A 19552-nucleotide genomic window follows, 5' to 3' on the forward strand; every position below is an offset into this window, starting at 1 on the left:
ATGTAGATGACATACTTTTGATGGGAAATGATATAGAACTCTTGGACAGCATTAAGGCCTACTTGAATAAGAGTTTTTCAATGAAGGACCTTGGAGAAGCTGCTTATATATTAGGCATCAAGATCTATAGAGACAGATCAAGACGCCTCATAGGTCTTTCACAAAGCACATACCTTGATAAGATATTGAAGAAGTTCAATATGGATCAGTCTAAGAAGGGGTTCTTTCCTGTGTTGCAAGGTGTGAAATTGAGCTCAGCTCAATGTCCGACCACGGCAGAAGATATAGAAGAGATGAGTGTCATCCCCTATGCCTCAGCCATAGGTTCTATTATGTATGCCATGCTGTGTACCAGACCTGATGTAAACCTAGCCATAAGTTTGGTAGGAAGGTACCAAAGTAATCCCGGCAAGGAACACTAGACAGCGGTCAAGAATATCCTGAAGTACCTGAAAAGGACTAAGGAAATGTTTCTCGTTTATGGAGGTGACGAAGAGCTCGTCGTAAAAGGTTACATCGACGCTAGCTTTGACACAGATCTGGATGACTCCAAGTCACAAACCGGATACGTGTACATTTTGAATGGTGGGGCCGTAAGCTGGTGCAGTTGCAAGCAGAGCGTCGTGGCGGGATCTACATGTGAAGCGGAGTACATGGCAGCCTCGGAGGCAGCGCATGAAGCAATTTGGGTGAAGGAGTTCATCACCGACCTAGGAGTCATACCCAATGCGTCGGGGCCGATCAAGCTCTTCTGTGACAACACTGGAGCTATTGCACTTGCCAAGGAGCCCAGGTTTCACAAGAAGACAAGGCACATCAAGCGTCGCTTCAACTCCATTCGTGAAAATGTTCAAGATGGAGACATAGATATTTGTAAAGTACATACGGACCTGAATATAGCAGATCCGTTGACTAAACCTCTCCCTAGAGCAAAACATGATCAACACCAGAATTCCATGGGTGTTCGATTCATCACAATGTAACTAGATTATTGACTCTAGTGCAAGTGGGAGACTGTTGGAAATATGCCCTAGAGGCAATAATAAAAGCATTATTATTATATTTCCTTGTTCATGATAATTGTCCTTTATTCATGCTATAATTGTGTTATACGGAAATCGTAATACATGTGTGAATAATAGACACCAACATGTCCCTAGTAAGCCTCTAGTTGACTAGCTCGTTGATCAACAGATAGTCATGGTTTCCTGACTATGGACATTGGATGTCATTGATAACGAGATCACATCATTAGGAGAATGATGTGATGGACAAGACCTAATCCTAAACATAGCATAAGATCGTATAGTTCGTTTGCTAGAGTTATCCAATGTCAAGTATCCTTTCCTTAGACCATGAGATCGTGTAACTCCCGGATACCGTAGGAGTGCTTTGGGTATACCAAACGCCACAACGTAACTGGGTGACTATAAAGGTATACTACGGGTATCTCCGAAAGTGTCTGTTGGGTGACATGGATCAAGACTGGGATTTGTCACTCCGTATGACGGAGAAGTATCACTGGGCCCACTCGGTAATGCATCATCATAATGAGCTCAAAGTGACCAAGTGTCTGGTCATGGGATCATGCATTACGGTACGAGTAAAGTGACTTGCCGGTAACGAGATTGAACGAGGTATTGGGATACCGACGATCGAATCTCGGGCAGGTAACATACCGATTGACGAAGGGAATTGTATACGGGGTTGCTTGAATCCTCGACATCGTGGTTCATCCGATGAGATCATCGAGGAGCATGTGGGAGCCAACATGGGTATCCAGATCCCGCTGTTGGTTATTGACCGGAGAGCGATCTCGGTCATGTCTACATGTCTCCCGAACCCGTAGGGTCTACACACTTAAGGTTCGGTGACGCTAGGGTTGTAGGGATATGTATATGCAGTAACCCGAATGTTGTTCGGAGTCCCGGATGAGATCCCGGACGTCACGAGGAGTTCCGGAATGGTCCGGAGGTAAAAAATTATATATAGGAAGTGCTATTTCGGGCATCGGGACAAGTTTCGGGGTCACCGGTATTGTACCGGGACCACCGGAAGGGTCCCGGGGGTCCACCGGGTGGGGCCACCTGCCTCGGGGGGGCACATGGGCTGTAGGGGGTGCGCCTTGGCCTATATGGGCCAAGGGCACCAGCCCCAAGAGGCCCATGCGCCTAGGGTTCAAGAAGGGAAGAGTCCCAAAGGGGGAAGGCACCTCCGAGGTGCCTTGGGGAGGAGGGATTCCTCCCTTGGCCGCCGCCCCCCTAGGAGATTGGATCTCCTAGGGCCGGCGCCCCCCCTTAGGCCCCCCTATATATAGTGGGGAGATGGAGGACTTCTCACCCGACGCCTTTGGTGCCTCCCTCTCCCTCTCAAACACATCCTCCTCCTCCATAGTGCTTGGCAAAGCCCTGCCGGAGTACTGCAGCTCCATCACCACCACGCTGTCGTGCTGCTGCCGGAGCCATCTTCCTCAACCTCCCCTTCCCCCTTGCTGGATCAAGAAGGAGGAGACGTTACGCTGACTGTACGTGTGTTGAACGCGGAGGTGCCGTCCGTTCGGCGCTAGGATCTCCGGTGATTTGGATCACGTCGAGTACGCCTTCCTCATCCCCGTACTTTGAACGCTTCCGCACGTGATCTACAAAGGTATGTAGATGCAATCCAATCACTCGTTGCTAGATGAACTCATAGATGGATCTTGGTGAAACCGTAGGAATTTTTTTTGTTTTCTGCAACGTTCCCCAACAGCCACCTGCCCCGGGGGGCCACATGGGCTGTAGGGGGTGCGCCTTGGCCTGTATGGGCCAAGGGCACCAGCCCCAAGAGGCCCATGCGCCAAGAGATAAGGGAAAGGAAGAGTCCTAAAGGGGGAAGGCACCTCCGAGGTGCCTTGGGGAGGATGGACTCCTCCCTGGCCGCACCCTTCCTTGGAGGAAGGGCCAAGGCTGCGCCCCCCCTCTCCCTTGGCCCTATATATAGTGGGGGAAGGGAGGGCAGCAACACCTAAGCCCTGGCGCCTCCCTCTCCCTCCCATGACACATCTTCCTCCTCCCGCAGCGCTTGGCGAAGCCCTGTTGGAATCCCGCTACTTCCACCACCACGCCGTCGTGTTGCTGGATCTCCATCAACCTCTCCTCCCCCCTTGCTGGATCAAGAAGGAGGAAACGTCGCTGCTCCGTACGTGTGTTGAATGCGGAGGTGCCGTCCGTTCGGCGCTAGGATCATCGGTGATTTGGATCACGACGAGTACGACTCCATCAACCCCGTTCCCTTGAACGCTTCCGCGCGCGATCTACAAGGGTATGTAGATTCACTCCTCCCTCGTTGCTAGATGACTCCATAGATTGATCTTGGTGACACGTAGGAAAATTTTGAATTATTGCTACGTTCTCCAACAGAATGTGTACTACAATCTGCTGCTACCATTTGCCCACATAAGAGTGCTTATCCGACCTTCATTGTCTGCTTGCACTCGGTACGTGAAATGCGGATCACGCGAACCCAAATCTGCAAAAACCTCCATGGTTTTCCTAACATCATCTTCTGCCTACTATCTGCTGATTTTGCCACACAAATTCTTCAGAGCTCGCCTCGTGAAAGGCACCTTCTCCATTGAACAAAAAAAACTGCCGATGATGCTGTGCACTTTTGCCAGGTTCACATTGTTCTGCCGCAACTGCTCCACCAAGTCCCTGGTGTAGGCATCAATGTGCTTGTGTGACGGCCAGTGTATTGTCTGTCCATACGTTGGAGACAATACATGGTTCTGCTGTTCACGATGCTCTGCTATATACCAACCGTTGTCTTTTGATCGGAGGAGTCTTATTAATGCAGGGCACTCGCATCTACACGACCTCGTGTTCTCCACACCAGCTTTGCCCTGAAAAAACCAAAGTGGAGGCAAAAGAAACATATCAGGATCCATCACCAGGAAGGAATCAGGTCGGAATCATAGTAGTACTACAGCAAGTGTACACATGCTTACCGCACATCCACATACAATTTCTTGCATGCATTTTGTTCTCTCCACATTCAACCTACTCTTGCCGTATCTAATTCCGAAACCCTTCTCCCACGAATAGAGATTGTAAAAGTCATACGCCTCCTAGCGTATCGAAGCTTGTACCAAGTTCCGGGACAATTACCATGTCCCCTGGCTGATCAGCAAACCCCCGTATCGCCTTCTCAAGGGCACTTATTCGCCCAGGGCACGATGCTCTTCCGGGTGCAGCTGCTCCAATTCTTACCCTGCATTTTAAACACAACAATGTGTGAGATGCCTGGTTTTCATACGAAATTCTAAAATTCCAGAAGATCTGCATACGACTGCTCTGCTATGGTCAAGCATCCTGAGTCTCATGTATTTCTAAACCGTCAGATGTCGTTATCCATGTGTTTTGCCTGGATTCCATGAGTAAACTAAGAACTCTGCAAACTGACTTACATGTTCATTTTGTGCTTTTTTTCTTAACCAACTTTCTGCAGGGTAAATATACTTAGTGCTCATATATCGTAGTACCAGAATTCAGTCTTCAAACTCAGCTGGACAGATTGATATAGGAATGTTCTTATATCATCCCATAAAGAAGAACCCTTTAAGCAACTCAGTTAAATGGAAAATTCATTCATATGTTTGCAGGGCAATCATTGTAGAAGCAGCGCAAGCATTTCCATAGATAAAAAATGCAAAAAATAGTTGTCCCAATAATCCATCTACTACATATTATGTTTAAGCTCCCCGTCCCAACTCCTACTATTTAGATACATGTCCCAGTTCGCACAGACCAGCAAGAAAACAACCGTCCATTGGCCTGCGCTTCTTTGTTTCCTATCAAATGATGCTACTTTCTGAACCTGTCGCAACCACGATAGTACTCGATCTTTTCAATGAACTGACTAATTATATCTACTAAGCGATTCTGAAAGTATTTTAATATTCCATGTCGTTTCTTATCGTACATTACTACCTGCCCCAGATACATAACTCACCGTAGTGCTAATTTTCTAGTTGGAACTGTAACATCTCCACTAATAGAATCTGAAACAAAACCTTACTGTACTGCAACCAAGTTTGCCATGCAGATTACCTGCGAGTCCATCCTGGAGTCTTAGGATCAATCTGTCCTATTGATTGCTTAGAAGCCTGCGGCTCAGCTTCCACGTCACCTACGGCTCCCCCCTCGGCCGCACAGATCTGCCCCTCAACACTACCATTCGCCATGGCCGGGAGCTGCTCAGCTTCAGTGGCCATCACCGGGTAGTGAAGTGGCTCCATCGAAAGCTGGCTGTCATTCACTTCTTCCATCACCGCAGTGCTGCAGATGGCAAAATCTCCGTCTCAGTCAGCGCCAAGATACAAAAGCAGAATCTATAGATCAAGCACTTTGGACGGGGGGTGGGGGCGCAGCACACAAATGGAATAGTTCATCTTACCTCCTAATCGGCTGCAGCAAGAACTCCATCCCAACAAATCTCCGCCTGGTTTTGCTCCACCGCAGATCTGCACAGGCGACAATGGCGAACAGGAATCCTCATCCAGAGATGGGAGACAGCTCGGCCTTATCTTTTACTTCCGCCCATAACGCTGCCTGCCGGAAAGCTAGCTTCCTAAGCCACAGATCAGGGGCGCAGAACCATCCCAAGCCACGGCTCGTCTACCTCGCCGTCATGGCGGCCGCTGCAAGCCCCGTCTCCCACACGGCGCCGTACGCATCTCTATACTGTATTTCTGGACTGGGTTAATTAAAAAAGAGCTACCACCTGCCCCTGTAACTTAGCGTCACACATCCCGAAGTCAATTCCTACCGCCCAGATAACGAGACCACCTGTGCTCGTGACCAGAACTACCGCGTCCGTACCTTGCCCTACATTGTAAAGTGCCATATCTTTGAAAATTGGAAGGAGTTTAATGATGGACTTCCACCAGAAAGAGCCAACATGTCTGTTGGTTGGGGCTCTGTTCCCATAGTAAGTATCCCAGATCAAGTTAACCCAAGGAAGATCACTCTTATTCATGAATTTGTGAAGGTTTTTTAGAAGAAGAGCTTTGTTGTGAGTAGCTATGTCCAAGACCCCCAAACCACCTTGCTCTTTTGGTTTGCAAATTGTGTTCCAAGCAATGAGGGCAGGACCAGCACCTTCCTGACCATATTTCCTCCAAAAACAATGTCTGATGTAGGAATTTACTTGATCCACCACTGTGACAGGCAGTTCCAAAGAGCACATGAAGAAAGTTGGCAGGCTGGTGAACACACTCTTGGTAAGAGAAAGTTTTTCTCATGTTGAAAGCAAGGTAGAGCAACCTGTGAGCCTTCTTTCAATTCTCTGCATCATGGGGAAGAAATCATCCACTTTTGGCTTTTTAGTGCCTAGGGGTAGGCCCAAATAAGGAAAAGAAAAAGATCCAATATTGCAACCCAGAATAGCAGCCAGCTGAGTCAGTTTATCTGGCCCCACATTGATTGGATACATAGCAGACTTTGAAAAATTGATCCTTAGGCCAGTGAAAGCAGAGAAGTGTAATAACAGGTTTTGGATTTGTTGCAACTGTGTTGGATAAGCTTGCAGAATAACAAGAGTGTCATCAGCATACTGAATGACAGGAAAATCTTTGGTGTTATCCAGAGGAGAGGAAATCAATCTGTGTTTCATGGCCTCATTGAAGATAGATTGTAAAATGTCAGCAGCCAAGACAAAAATCAGAGGAGAGACTGGGTCCCCTTGTCTTACACCTTTTTTGCACCAAAATTTCTTTCTTAGAACTCCATTAAGGAGAACAGTAGAAGTACCAGAAGAAAAAAAATCATGTCCATCCAATGCATCCATCTGGGACCAAAACCTTTGGCCACCATTATGCTTTTCAGAGTCTGATGTTCAATCATGTCAAAAGCCTTTTCAAAATCTAATTTCGGAATGATAGTTTCTCTTCTTGACTGATTGCATTGATATAAATATTCATATGCTCATGCCAGACAATCCTGGGTTGATCTCTCTTTGAGAAAACCATATTGATTTCTGTGAACGAGTTTCAAAATGATTTTTTGCAGTCTGTTGGCCAACAGCTTTGTGATAATCTTAATAGAACAATTAAGTAGTGAAATAGGTCTGAAATCATTACCCTCAATAGGAGCATCCTTTATGGGAATCAGAGTAATGTAAGACGAATTGATGCTCTGCAGATCTACATCACCCTTAAAGAAATCATCAATCAACTGATAGGAGTCAGTAGCAATGATGTCCCAGCAAGATTTTATGAAATTGATGTTGATAAGGAGTATCATTTTTCCTTTTCGAAGAGGGTCATATAAAGTCTGTATGGGATTTCGAGGGCCAGAGGCAGGGGAACGAGCTACTCTATTTCTCTACAGTGGTGAGTTGTACGAGTACTTTTTTTAGCATCAGTACAAACACAAGTGCTCATATATACGCGCATACACTCACCTCTATGAACGCACACACGCACATCCTACCCCTATGAGCATCTTCAAAAAACTGAGCCGGCACATCATCTTGAGATTTACAAAGTCACCGTAGGCACCTCGTCGTCGACAGGAACGTCTCCTCCCATTGAAAGCGCATCGCCGGAAATCCTGAAATAAATCTAGAAATAATGCAAACATCAGGATTTGAATCATGATGGGTTGGGAATATCACTGTTCACCTAAACATCTCAAGCACAGGTTGATTCGTGTTGTACGAGTACTAGTGTAATGGACTCGCTGTAGTGAGCGAGCGCGACGAGACGAGTGGAGTGACACACCGACGACGATGGCCGTACGTGCACTGAAGCCCGTGGCTGTGCGTGTGCCGCGAAAGGCGTTCTGATTCAGAGGTCCTGCACGCACGCACGCAACACGACTACTTTTCTGGCGGGACGTGATGGATGATGCCATCTCATCCAAATCCAATCCGAGGACCAATGAAGCTGGGCCGTCGGCGTCTTCCGTCTGGGCCCGCCCGTCCCTCTGCCTCACTCCTGTGGCTGCTTTGCTGCAAAGCAGCGAGCTCACGTGGTGTGTTTGATTCTGGCTCAGATTTGCATACTTAACCCGTGCGCCTTTGTGTCACTAACACGCGGGCCATACGGTTCGCGGCCCCACACGTCAGTGACCCTAAATGACCTGACTTAAAGTCCGCGAATGCCACCCCGTGTGATTCGATGGCCCGCCCACCTAGTACCTCCCTATAGCTACGTCCTCATCATCCTCTTCTTGACCTGTAGCTCCTCTGCTCCATCCAGTCCCACTGCACGTCTACTGTCTACACCACACCACAGTGCGCGCACCACACGGGGGAAGCGGGGCGTAGATAGGGATGTCGTGGGAGGAGCCCGGCAGCCCGCAGCTGAGCCTGAGCGGCTTCAGCTCCCTCGCCTCCATCTCCAGCACCGCCGCTCCGCCCGCCCGCCTGCCCTCCCTCTCCCTCAGCATCGGCACCGGCGGGGAGGACCAGCAGCCGGGCGTCAGCAGCGACGACGGCCACAAGAGCGTCCGGGCGATGAAGAACCGGGAGTCGGCGCTGCGGTCCAGGGCCAGGAAGAGAGCCTACACGCAGGAGCTCGAGAAGGAGGTCCGCCGGCTCGTCGAGGACAACCTCAAGCTCAAGAGACAGTGCAAACAGGCACGCCTTCTTCTCCCCTTCTTCTTCTTCCTCCAGCTCCATCTCTCTTTCTTGCTTGCTTGCTTGCTTGTGCATGGGAATTAGTTAACTCATCAATCCCCCGCTTCTTTCTCCATCTCCTCAGCTTCAGTCGGAGATTGCCGCGCTCACCGCCCAGCAGGCAAGCAGCAAGCAGAGCAGCCCGCACCGGAGAACTTCGTCCACTCAGTTCTAGCAACGCTACATCAGGACGCACGAGGGCTTAATTTCCGTCGCTAGCTAGCAATTGATTAGTATCAATAAGATCTAAGGTGCACTGGTAGTTGGATTTTGGCTTCAATTGACTCAACTGCCCGATCGATATGCCAGCGCGTGGGCTTTACTTGCGTTGGCTGATCCGTTCATCTCGTGTGCATTTCTCTGCATGTATTGCTGCGTGCACTGGTTGGCCTGGATGCCCGGACCGGAGCACACGCGACCTGCCTATGATTAATTGTGCTGCAGAATACCTTCATTAATAATTCTGAATCGCAATTAAATTGTGCTTGTTAGCTTCAAAATTGGATCTGGGTGGCCCCTGGCTGGGTTGTTGAATTGTGCATCTCCCATTTAATCACCAGCCAAAATCATCATCGATTGCGACTGTCATCTGGAACGAAACTACTATACGGACGACAGTACCCTGGCCGATAGCTGGACGATGTTGGATCGAACGGTGTTGTTCAGTTTTGCTTTTCACGTGAACGGCTTCCTGTGCTACATCGTCTGCAAATCGTCCAATGTTTGTCGTCTGTGTAGCAGCGTTCCATCCGGAAACTAAGCCCCCGTCATCGTTGTCGTGGTGGTAAGGTGGTTGCTCGAAAGCAAATGCTTCTTCTTTCGTGTACCCATCTTGTGTGAGGCATGTGCACGGCCGAATGACAGACTTGAGCCATACCATGGTGGGCATGAATGTACTGTGCTTGTGTGTGCATGGTCGACTGCGCTAGTACTAGGCATCGGGTGAGAGAAATTCTAGTGCCACTGATCGTGAGGGCGTTGTCTTGGTTGCTCATGAGCTCCCTGGTGTTGAAATGGTTGATGTTGGACGCGGTGCTTGGTTGGGGCTTCTCAGGGCGTATGCATCCATGCAGGGCCGGCAAAATCTGGGCCCTGTGCGAAACTAAAAAATGAGGCCCTATCTTACTAGAATAATAAACTACCAAGCAATTATAAAATATGTGATATATTGTCTGACATAAAAATTCTGTAGTATTGAAACACGAGATACAAAAAATGAATAAAATAAAATTAAAGTGATACGGCAGCAGATATCAATTGAAGATTATGTGTCAATGTTTGGCAATTAAATGTACCGTCTTACTCATCTAGTCTCGTGTCCTATCCGGTTGAACTGCAATACTGTGATCTCTAATTGAGGAGGCAATCATGCAAGAATCTATCTCTCTAACGATTCCTGCAAAAAGTTAATTAGAAAATAGAAATTAAGATAATAGGAGTAGAAGCAAGCAGTATTCCTCTCTAACTCTATGAGAAGAACCCACCCCGCAACAAAAAACTCTATGATAACCCGAGAACACGAGAAGATTTATCGATGGATGCGAAATTGTGAACCAATGAAGACTTTACTGCATTTGCAATGACAAAACTAGCCTACTACGTCTCCTCATCTGGCGTTCCCGGATCTGGAAGTCTGGAGGATGCGCATGCGCCGTGTCGCTCGCCCATGGATTCTGGATGCGATCGACCGAGCAAAACTGGACACCGCCCTTCGGTTTCCGATCGAGCAGATCAGCCTTTTTAGGGGAGAATGAGGTATCGAGCAGATCGGCATGCCCTGGCGGCTGGCATCTAGCAATCGAGGCATCCGGCAGCGGCCCGGGACACTCGAGCAGCGGCCTAGTGGACTCAGGTGCGGGGGAGTCACACGCCAACAGGCAGCGGCCCAGCTCCATGCGCCGGCCGAGCGCCTACCCTTTTAATAATATGTACATAGACATGTAAATTTTGGGTGCTCTCAAATTTATGGGCCCTGTGCGGGCCACACAGTTCGCACCACTATGGGCCCGGCCCTGCATCCAGGGCGCAATGACAACATCGTCGACGCTTCCTCCATGGCTTCTTCCTCCGACCCGGTCATGTCCAAGAAACCACTTGTCGATTCTCTAGACGCTTAAGGTGGTGGGAGGGAGTATGCTGATTCGGTTCTTGCTAGAGACGTGGTTGTGGGACAGAGGTCCCTCGTGTTTGTCATGACACTGTCTTAGGTGCTTTGTGTCTCGTCTCATCGCCTTCCATGGCCGGAGTTCGGGCTAGGAGGTTAGTGTTGCGAGTTTTCTTTTGTTCTGCTCTAAGCCACATTTAATGTGATTCCTCTAGCTGTATGTTGTATTGTTCTCTTCTACCTATCAATAAAAAAAACACAATTCTTTGCGTATTTGCAAAAAAAACACAGCAAACACACTCTAGCACACAAAATGAAAGTTTGGTTACAAAATGTAGACATAAGAGGATAGAGGCAAAGGGACACTCGCCCCTACGTCGCTCCTCGGGGCGTCACAGGCACCCAGTGTCGGCGCCGCCGCTCCCCCATCCCCTCCCCCCCTCATTATCGCTGGCGCACGCCTGTGGGTAAAGCCCCCCAGTAGCCGGCGACGGTGACGGCGGGATCCATTCACCCAACGTGCATGTGGTGGAGAGGGCTTGGGTGTTGCAGGTCGGCGGCTGCTCCGGTTGCCCCTAATAGCATAGATCCGGCCTAGCGGCACTCCGACGGCTCCTGGCTTCGTGGATCCGACGGATGGCGGTGCGGGCGGGCGGCTCCGCTCCTCGATGCTACTTCTTAAGCTTGCATTGGTTTTTCCTTTGAAGAGGAAATGATGATGCAGCAAAGTAGTAGATATAAGTATTTTCCCTCAGTTAAGAACCATGATATCAATCCAGTAAGAGGAACACACAATTCTCCAATGATAGCACCTGCACAAACAAACAAATACTTGCACCCAACATGATAAAGGGGTTGTCAATCCCTTCACAGTTACTTGCAAGGATGAGATCTGATAGTGATAGATATAAAAGATAAGTAAAAGTGCAAAATAAGATAAAGATAAATAAATTGTAGCAAGGTATTTTTGTGTTTTTGATTTTATAGATCTGAAAATAATATGATAAAAATAGACCCCGGGCCATAGTTTTCACTAGAGACTTCTCTCTTGAAACAAAGCATACGGTGGGTAAACAAATTGTTGTTGAGCAACTGATAGAAAAGTGCATAGTTATGATGATATCTAAGACAATGATTATGAATATAGATATCACGTCCATGACAAATAGACCGACTCCTGCCTGCATCTACTACTATTACTCCACTCATCGACCGCTATCCAGCATGCATCTAGAGTATTAAGTTAAAAACAGTGTAACGCCTTAAGCAAGATGACATGATGTAGAGAGATAGATCCAATCAATATGAACAAACCCCATCTTTTTATTCTTAATGGCAACAATACAAATATGTGTCATGTCCCTTTCTGTCACTGGGATTAAGCACCACAAGATTGAACCCATTACAAAGCACCTCTCCCATTACAAGAAAAAATCAATCTAGTTGGCCAAACCAAATCAATAGACCGGAGAGAAATACAAATCTATCTTAATCATGCATAAAAGAGTTCAGAGAAGACTCAAATAATATTCATAGATAATCTGATCATAAACCCGCAATTCATTGGATCTCAACAAATGCACCGCAAAACAAGATTACATCAAATAGATTTCCAAGAACATCGAGGAGAACATTGTATTGAAGATCAAAGAGAAAGAAGAAGCCATCTAGCTACTAGCTATGGACCCATAGGTCTGTGGTAAACTACTCACATATCATCGGAAGGGCAACAAGGTTGATGTAGAAGCCCTTCGTGGTCGGATCCTCCTCCCAAAGTACCAGAAAAGTCCTCCAGATGGGATCTCGCGAGAACAAAAACTTGCGGCTGCGGAAAAGTATTTTTACGGTGCTCTCTGGTCTGCGGGGAATATTTGGGTATTTATAAAAGAAGAATTAGGGTTGGAAATGCCACGGGGGCCCCACAAGCTTGCCCCCCTAGGACGCGCCCTGTGAGCTTGTGGTTGACTCGTGGCCCTTCTGGCCTCCTCGTGAAACTTCCAAGGTGTCTTCTGGTCCAAGAAAAATCATCAAAAAAGTTCATTCCGTTTGGTATTGATTTTTTGAAAAGGAAAAAACAAGGAAAAACAACAACAATTGGCACTTGGCACTAGGTTAATAGGTTAGTCCCAAAAAATGATATAAAATACTCCCTCTGTCCGGAAATACTTGTCCTAAAAATGGATAAAATGGATGTATCTATAACTTACTTGTCCTAGAAATGATTGTATCTAGACTTATTTTAGTTATAAATACATATATTTTATCTATTTCTAGGACAAGTATTTCCGGACGGAGGGAGTAGCAAAATAATGCATATAAAACATTCAAGATTGATAATATAATAGCATGGGACAATCAAAAATTATAGATACATTGGAGACGTATCACTCGATAGCCGCCGTTCTAGCGGTACGGCGGCTGCGACGGGATGCGCGGGCCTCGACGCGTCTTTCCTACTTGACGGGATGGGGCGGGTGGCGCCCCCTCCCGGGCTAGGTGTTGCGGTTCTGGCCAGCCTTGCTGGCCCGGCATGGCTGGCAGCGTGGTGGTTGGTGGGGGAGGCTCAACCCCCCTTGGTTGCGCGGTGAGCGACCTTCATGGCTTCTTTAGTAGTGCTTCTGGCAGCGTCGACTGACTCCAATGGCTTTGGCCGGGCGTTCTCTCTTACGTGTGGGGGTGTGGTGGCAGCCCACCTTCCTGCTCTCATAAAGCTTGGTGGTCTCCGTGGCTATGCAATGGTGGGCATCAGATCTGGCCGGTTTGGCCGGCTCCGGCTCGCCGGCAGTTGCCGGCTGTGAAGATGGTGGATTCTGCATGATGTGGTGTCATCGCCATGTAGGAGGTGTGTGGGACAGCGTGCTTGTGGACCGGTGGTGCTGCAACACCGGTTGCGTGGGGGTGCTCGGCGAGGTGGCTTCGGGCGAAAGCCTAGACAACACGACGTTCGCATACGTCGATTTTCCTTTTTTTGGGAGGGGGGGGGGGTCGTTGTGGATCCTCTCCTTGCCCAGCACCTTCGGACCTTGGCCTTCCAGCATAAGCGTAAGACTCCGGTGTTAGTCGGGCTGGTACTGGATTATGCTACCTTCTGGTGAGTGCAGCTTAGTGAAGAGCCAGCCCGTCGTCGACCCGGAGCTTCTTTGGTGGCGGTCACGTGGGCCTGCATCGGTGGAGAGGCTTGAGTCCCCCGCACAGGTGGTACAACACCGTGTCACGGAGGAGAACGTGCACGTCCAGCTACTTGGTTGCGTTGGCGAACGGCCGGTTCTCCAATACCTGGCAGATTCTTTGGGGATCTCCCCTGAGCTATGATCCAGTGATGGTTCCTTCTCTTTGGGTGTCCACCGCGGCCCACTGAACCTAGAGGAGCTATTATTCGAGATGTATTAGTGATATTATATGATCATCTTTGCTACAAACTACTATATATGTATTCGATGATGGATTATTAATTTCCTATTAGTTATTTGCTTATTGAATGCAAAAGATGAGCGCGGTTTGTGCTACAAACTACTATATATGTATTCATGATGGATTATATGATGATCTTTGCTACAAACTACTACAAACTACAAATTTTAGGTGTTTTAGTTGTTATATGATGATCTTTGCTACAAACTACTATATATGTATTCGATGATGGATTATTAATTACCTATTAGGAAATGTGTGACGACGAAAGGGAATTCGCTATGTGCGAGTACTGCGAAGATGAGTGCGGTCTGTGCGACAGGCCTCACTTGGTAGAAGGTCGGCGCTTCAGCATCAAGCTCCAAGAGACCTTCGATGTTGAAACGATACGCAACGACGACAAGTGTTTTTTGTTATTTTTTGCACGACTTCTCTGCTTCTTCAACGTGTAATTTCCGTCTTTTACAATTCGACTAGCTTATCCCATGCCATGCAAGACACTATGTCTAGGAGAAAATGGGTTTTGAAGATCATGAAAGAATGGAGACAAAGATAATTCAACTAAGGACCCATCATGGTTATAATTTTGCTGTAAATCTATACAATTCTGTGAACTCATCCAATTTTGGTTGCCTGAATTGGGAAGCCCTTTACAAGGCGTATGATTTTCATGAGGGTATGCTTCTCACCTTCGATCTTGGTGATCTTAACATCGACGAAAATGATATGACCATTTGGGTCCTTGTTGACACGCTTCCAGTTCTATCGCTGTGTGAGTTTCTTAAACATATTTACTAAGTAATTTATATTGTTTATTTAAAAATATTTGACAGTTTATTTCCATTGATAGCTTATTTTCATTCTTCAAAAAATGTACGAAAAATGGTAGACAGAACCTACTACTACAATGATGAAGCACAATTAACTTATAAGGAGCAAGATGGTCTTATCGCATTTTTTACTGATATTGAGAATTACAATAGCTATTATTAAACTCCTCCACATTATGGTCAATATGTGCCACTAGTGAACGTGTTGAACTACGGTAACATCAATGGAGATATCATGGTAAGATTTTCTACTATTACGACATCCGTGCATCTTTTGCATAAATTTTTCTAAAACTAAACTATATTGCTAACTACAAAGTTATTACTATGTTTTTGAACAGAAAATCCCGATGGATTGTGTGCCTCATCTGATGTTGACGAGAGGTCGCGTTAATGTTATGAGCTTACGGCCACCACAGCCAGTTCAGCCGCAGTATCCACATTACTCCTGTCCATACTGGATTTCTAAAAACGAGGAAGCCATGATAATAGATGATTTCAAAAAATGTTTGAACCATCGTAGAGAGCTACTTGGAAGCAACATTGTGCGTAGGCCAAGACTTGGAGACAGGATGATCTCCGTTCTTTATTATGGAGAGTCAATTTTCCTTAATGCAGCGTCAATGCCTATCTTGTTTTATGATATTTTACCTAAGAGAGGGTAGAGTAGGTCCTATGAGATGAGTAGGTCGTAGCTAGAATGTGTTATTATGTGCTACAATGTGTTAGAGTTGATGATGATGATGAGGAGTTGTGATTATGACTAGTGACCAACTTGTTATATGATGTCTCATTGACGAACATTGTTTGATGGTGATGACAAGTGGTAATGGATAAGCTATTTAAACAGACTAGTTCATGATGAGTTGTTATTGTATAAAAGATATATCTGTTTAAACATGTACAACACCAAAATGCTAAAAAAACATAAATGTTAGCAGTAGCACGAGCCTGAAAACGCGCTACTAGTACTTGAACTTACCAGTAGCGCTGGCCTAAAAACGCGCTACTGCTACAAAATAGCTGTAGCGCCGTAGCAGTAGCGCTGGTGCCCGCGCTACTGGTAAGCATTTTCCTAGTAGTGCCCCCTCGGTTACGCGGTGAGCGACCTTCATGGCTTCTCTAGCAGCGCTTCTGGCAGCGTCGGCAGACTCTAATGGATTTGCCTGGGTGTTCTCTCTGGCGTGTGGGGGTGTGGTGGCTGCCCACCTTCCTGCTCTCATCAAGCTTGGTGGTCTCTGTGGCTATGCGATGGTGGGCATCAAATCTGGCCGGTTTGGCCGACTCCAGCTCGCCGGCAGTTGCTGGCGGTGAGGATGGTGGATTCTACATGATGTGGTGTCGTTGCCGTGTAGGAGGTATGTGGGACAGGGTGCTTGTGGACTGGTGGTGCTGCACCAACGGTTGCGTGGGGGTGCTCGGCGAGGTGGCTCCGGGCGAAAGCCTAGACAGCACGGTGTTCGCATACGTTGATTTTCCTTCTTGGGAGGGGGGGGGGGGGGGGGGGGGGGGGTTGTTGTGGAGCCTCTCCTTGCCCAGCCCCTTCGGACCTTGGCCTTTGGGCATAAGCGTAAGACTCCGGTGTTAGTCAGGCGATTGGCGTCGTTCTCCCACGTCGTTGCTACCCCCTTGGGGGTGTCGCCTTGAAGGTCATCGATCCCCTCTGCGCTTTCCCAGAGCTGGACGCGCACAAGGTCGCGGTCGGCATGTGCCCGCTGGCGATGTGGATGGTTGGCGCGACTTCTTGTGTAGCAACGATGGCAGCTTCGGGCAGAGTTATTTTGCAGCTAAGTTTTGGTTGTCGGTCTTATCCGGCGTGTTCGAGGGGTTGTCAGACCTCACTTTGTCTTTCTGGAGTTGGAGCAGTTGAGGTGGGCCCTTACGATGACGATGATACGAGGCGGGTGGTGAGTTCTGGCGCTGGCTCAGCGCAAGCCCATCGCTCTTCTCCTGCAATGTTCATCGACAGCGTGGGAGCTACTTGGAAGTCGGCGCGTGCAGTTGACTGTTTGGCATTCGTCAGGTCATGCCTCGGCGCTTGTTCGCGGTGAGGGCTTTGTGATGGTTGTTGATGGTCGAGTCGGAGTCGCTGACTCGTGGAGGAGTGATGATAAGGGCATCGGATGGCAACCTCGACGGTGCGTTCATTTTTGTGTGGGTTGTCAGGTCGCCCGTGGTGCCCTATTTTTGCGGGCATGTTGTGACGGTTTTCGCTCGGTTCTGTGCAAATTAACCGGGCAACTCTTTCTTTTTTTAAGAAATCGACATGCTCTTGGCCTGAGTTTTGAAAAAAAATTTGGTTACAACAAAAGATTCCTCGGTCTGACAGCATAGCTTGCATAATTACGCATCACAACTACACACACCTCACGAAAGAATCCCACACGTGCAAAATCGACTGAGAGGAGAAGGGGGAAACAATTTAAGTCAACTGTAACATCCTTGAAAAGGTCTTTTTTTTAAACTTTCGTTTTACCCTCGTGTCACTGGCGCAACACGAGCCATAAAAAATTTTATTGGGACTGAAGAGAAATCCTTCTCTACAAAAACTCTTTATGTTCTTGATATTGATTAAGATATACGAGAATAAAGAAGTGAGAAAGGATTCCTTTTCTCTCAATTCAAGTTTCCATTCAATAAGTGCATCAAATATTTGGCATAGAAAGGAATCAGAGGAGAATAAGAAGCGAGAAAGCAGCAAGCTCAATGGATGGGTTTAGCAAAAGCGAAACTCAATAGATGGCACACACCCGCACGTATCTCTGGCTCCCAGGAGGTAGAGGTCATCAAAACTGCAATACATTGTATTAACTGTATCATGAACACAGAGGATTATTACATGTCCATACTCCGTCATACTCGTACGCATAAAAAGCTGGAGGCTAGGTTTTTTCCACCCTCCAGCCATACACAGGAGAGTTGCACATCAATATATTGCGTAGGACTCGTAGTCGTACCACGATCATATTCATACACCATACCAAGCTAGTCCGACTCTAATTAAGTCCAGCTCCCCTCCGACGGAAATCAATCACGCGGCGATCTTTGAGCACCGCGCTTTGGCCGGCGCGAGCCGCTCCTCCCCGTGCTCCGAGGGGCCGTTGCTCCCGCCGACGCACCGCTTCCCCTTCTCGGCACCGGCGTGCGCCGAGGAGCCAGTGGTGTCCCCGGCGCCGTAGCGGCCGGCTGTCGCATTGTTGCGGTGGTGAGGCGCCATGGCAGCGACTGCGGCCGCCTCCTTCTCCTCCTCGGCTATCGTGTCCAGCACCGTCAACGGGATTCCGCGCCGGCGGCGCCTGATGATGGACGGCGCGACCTCGACGGTGATCCGGGCGACGACCTGGGCCTTGGCCATGACCAGCGTGAGCGTGCAACTCACAAATTACTCCACAAAGCTTAACCTGCAAGTTGCATGGGTAGCTTGCACTTCAGTGCTCCACACAGCAGGCTAAAAATGTAGGGGCATGTGGGTTCTATCGTGCTAGCTTATGGGAGGTCGGTAATTTCGGGGCGTGTATTTATAGAGGCACAGTGTTCATTGGGATCAATATGGTCCACTAAACTGGAGAAAAAATCTGGGGGAAAGAAGAGAGGTTAATAACAATAATAACAATACATGGACTGAGAGTGAGGCCAGAGAGACCAGAGAAGCGGTGTTGTTATTAGTCTCCCATCGCGAGTACTGTTTCTATACAGCACACAGGCCCAAATGCCATGGCATATACGCTACTTTCCAGTGCCCAGAAGTCAGAATACAAACCCGCCTGAAAGTGCTGGATGCAATTGGCCGAAAGTATGCAAAAAAATTAAAAAAAATTGGGAGCTCAGAGGAACATTGGCTAATATCAGAGGCAAGCCACAAGACACTCGGTGTTCTTTTTCCTTCTTTTTGCGACGATATCATTTCTCTTTGGGTTTCTTTCATGTACCCTTCTGCTTTGGGAGACAAGTGTGCCGATCAAGGTGGCATCCCCTCGGAGGAGGGCAGACGCATCAGGACGAGCAAGGCTCCTTTCCTGTCCCGTCTTGGCATTTCAGGCCTCAGTGCCCCAGTGACAGCCTTCCGTACCGTACCGTACCGTCCCAGCCTATCACCGAGCAACGTGTGGGTTAGGATAGTGAAATCAGCAAGTTGGTTGCTCAACGTTTACTTCGACTGGATCGCGCAAATCTTGGAAATGTCTAGAGCATGGCCCATGTGTCGAAAACTCGAAATCGGAGAGCGGAGAAATTTCCCTGTTTATTTCCGAGGACATTTTGAGGTGCAGAGTTTGGATGTGTGTGTGTGTGTGTGTGTGTGTGTGTGTGTGTGTGTGTGTGTGTGTGATGCTAGGAAGGAGAAGCAAATTGGGCAACAACATAAACGTGGATGTCAATGCCAATCACAGTGTATCAAGATTCAGAAAACAGTAAGCTGATGGTATGCTGATAGTCTGTTGCCGCTTGGCATCAAGAATAATGTAACCCACAGCCTCTGCGTTCAACACCAGTAGTAGATGGGAAATTCATAAACCAGAGAACGACGACACGAAAAAGGCAGTAGGCGCAC

The 19552-nt window shown here is 47.9% G+C and overlaps 2 protein-coding genes across 2 annotated transcripts; one reads left to right on the top strand and one right to left on the bottom strand.

Annotated features, from left to right (window-relative positions):
• Nucleotides 1-8230: 8230 nt before the first annotated feature.
• On the top strand, nt 8231-9137 carry LOC125539767 (protein FD-like). The gene is made up of 2 exons (XM_048703280.1): nt 8231-8619; nt 8744-9137. Exons 1-2 carry the CDS (start codon nt 8314-8316, stop codon nt 8831-8833), a joined length of 396 nt encoding a protein of 131 aa, XP_048559237.1. The 5' UTR covers nt 8231-8313; the 3' UTR covers nt 8834-9137.
• Nucleotides 9138-17780: 8643 nt separating this feature from the next.
• On the bottom strand, nt 17781-18508 carry LOC125534118. The gene has a single exon (XM_048697415.1). The coding sequence runs from the start codon at nt 18356-18358 to the stop codon at nt 18035-18037; it is 324 nt and encodes a 107-aa protein (XP_048553372.1). The 5' UTR covers nt 18359-18508; the 3' UTR covers nt 17781-18034.
• Between the last annotated feature and the right edge of the window lie 1044 nt (nt 18509-19552).

Source organism: Triticum urartu, chromosome 2 (genome assembly GCF_003073215.2).
Source record: "Triticum urartu cultivar G1812 chromosome 2, Tu2.1, whole genome shotgun sequence".
NCBI lineage: Eukaryota > Viridiplantae > Streptophyta > Magnoliopsida > Poales > Poaceae > Triticum > Triticum urartu.

Excerpts from the sequence above, each read along its gene's own strand:
- LOC125539767 (XM_048703280.1), top strand. The coding sequence starts at position 8,314 with ATGTCGTGGGAGGAGCCCGGCAGCCCGCAGCTGAGCCTGAGCGGCTTC. Across the intron at positions 8,620-8,743 it reads TCAAGAGACAGTGCAAACAG|CTTCAGTCGGAGATTGCCGC; the intron begins GCACGCCTTCTT and ends CCATCTCCTCAG.
- LOC125534118 (XM_048697415.1), bottom strand. The coding sequence starts at position 18,358 with ATGGCCAAGGCCCAGGTCGTCGCCCGGATCACCGTCGAGGTCGCGCCG.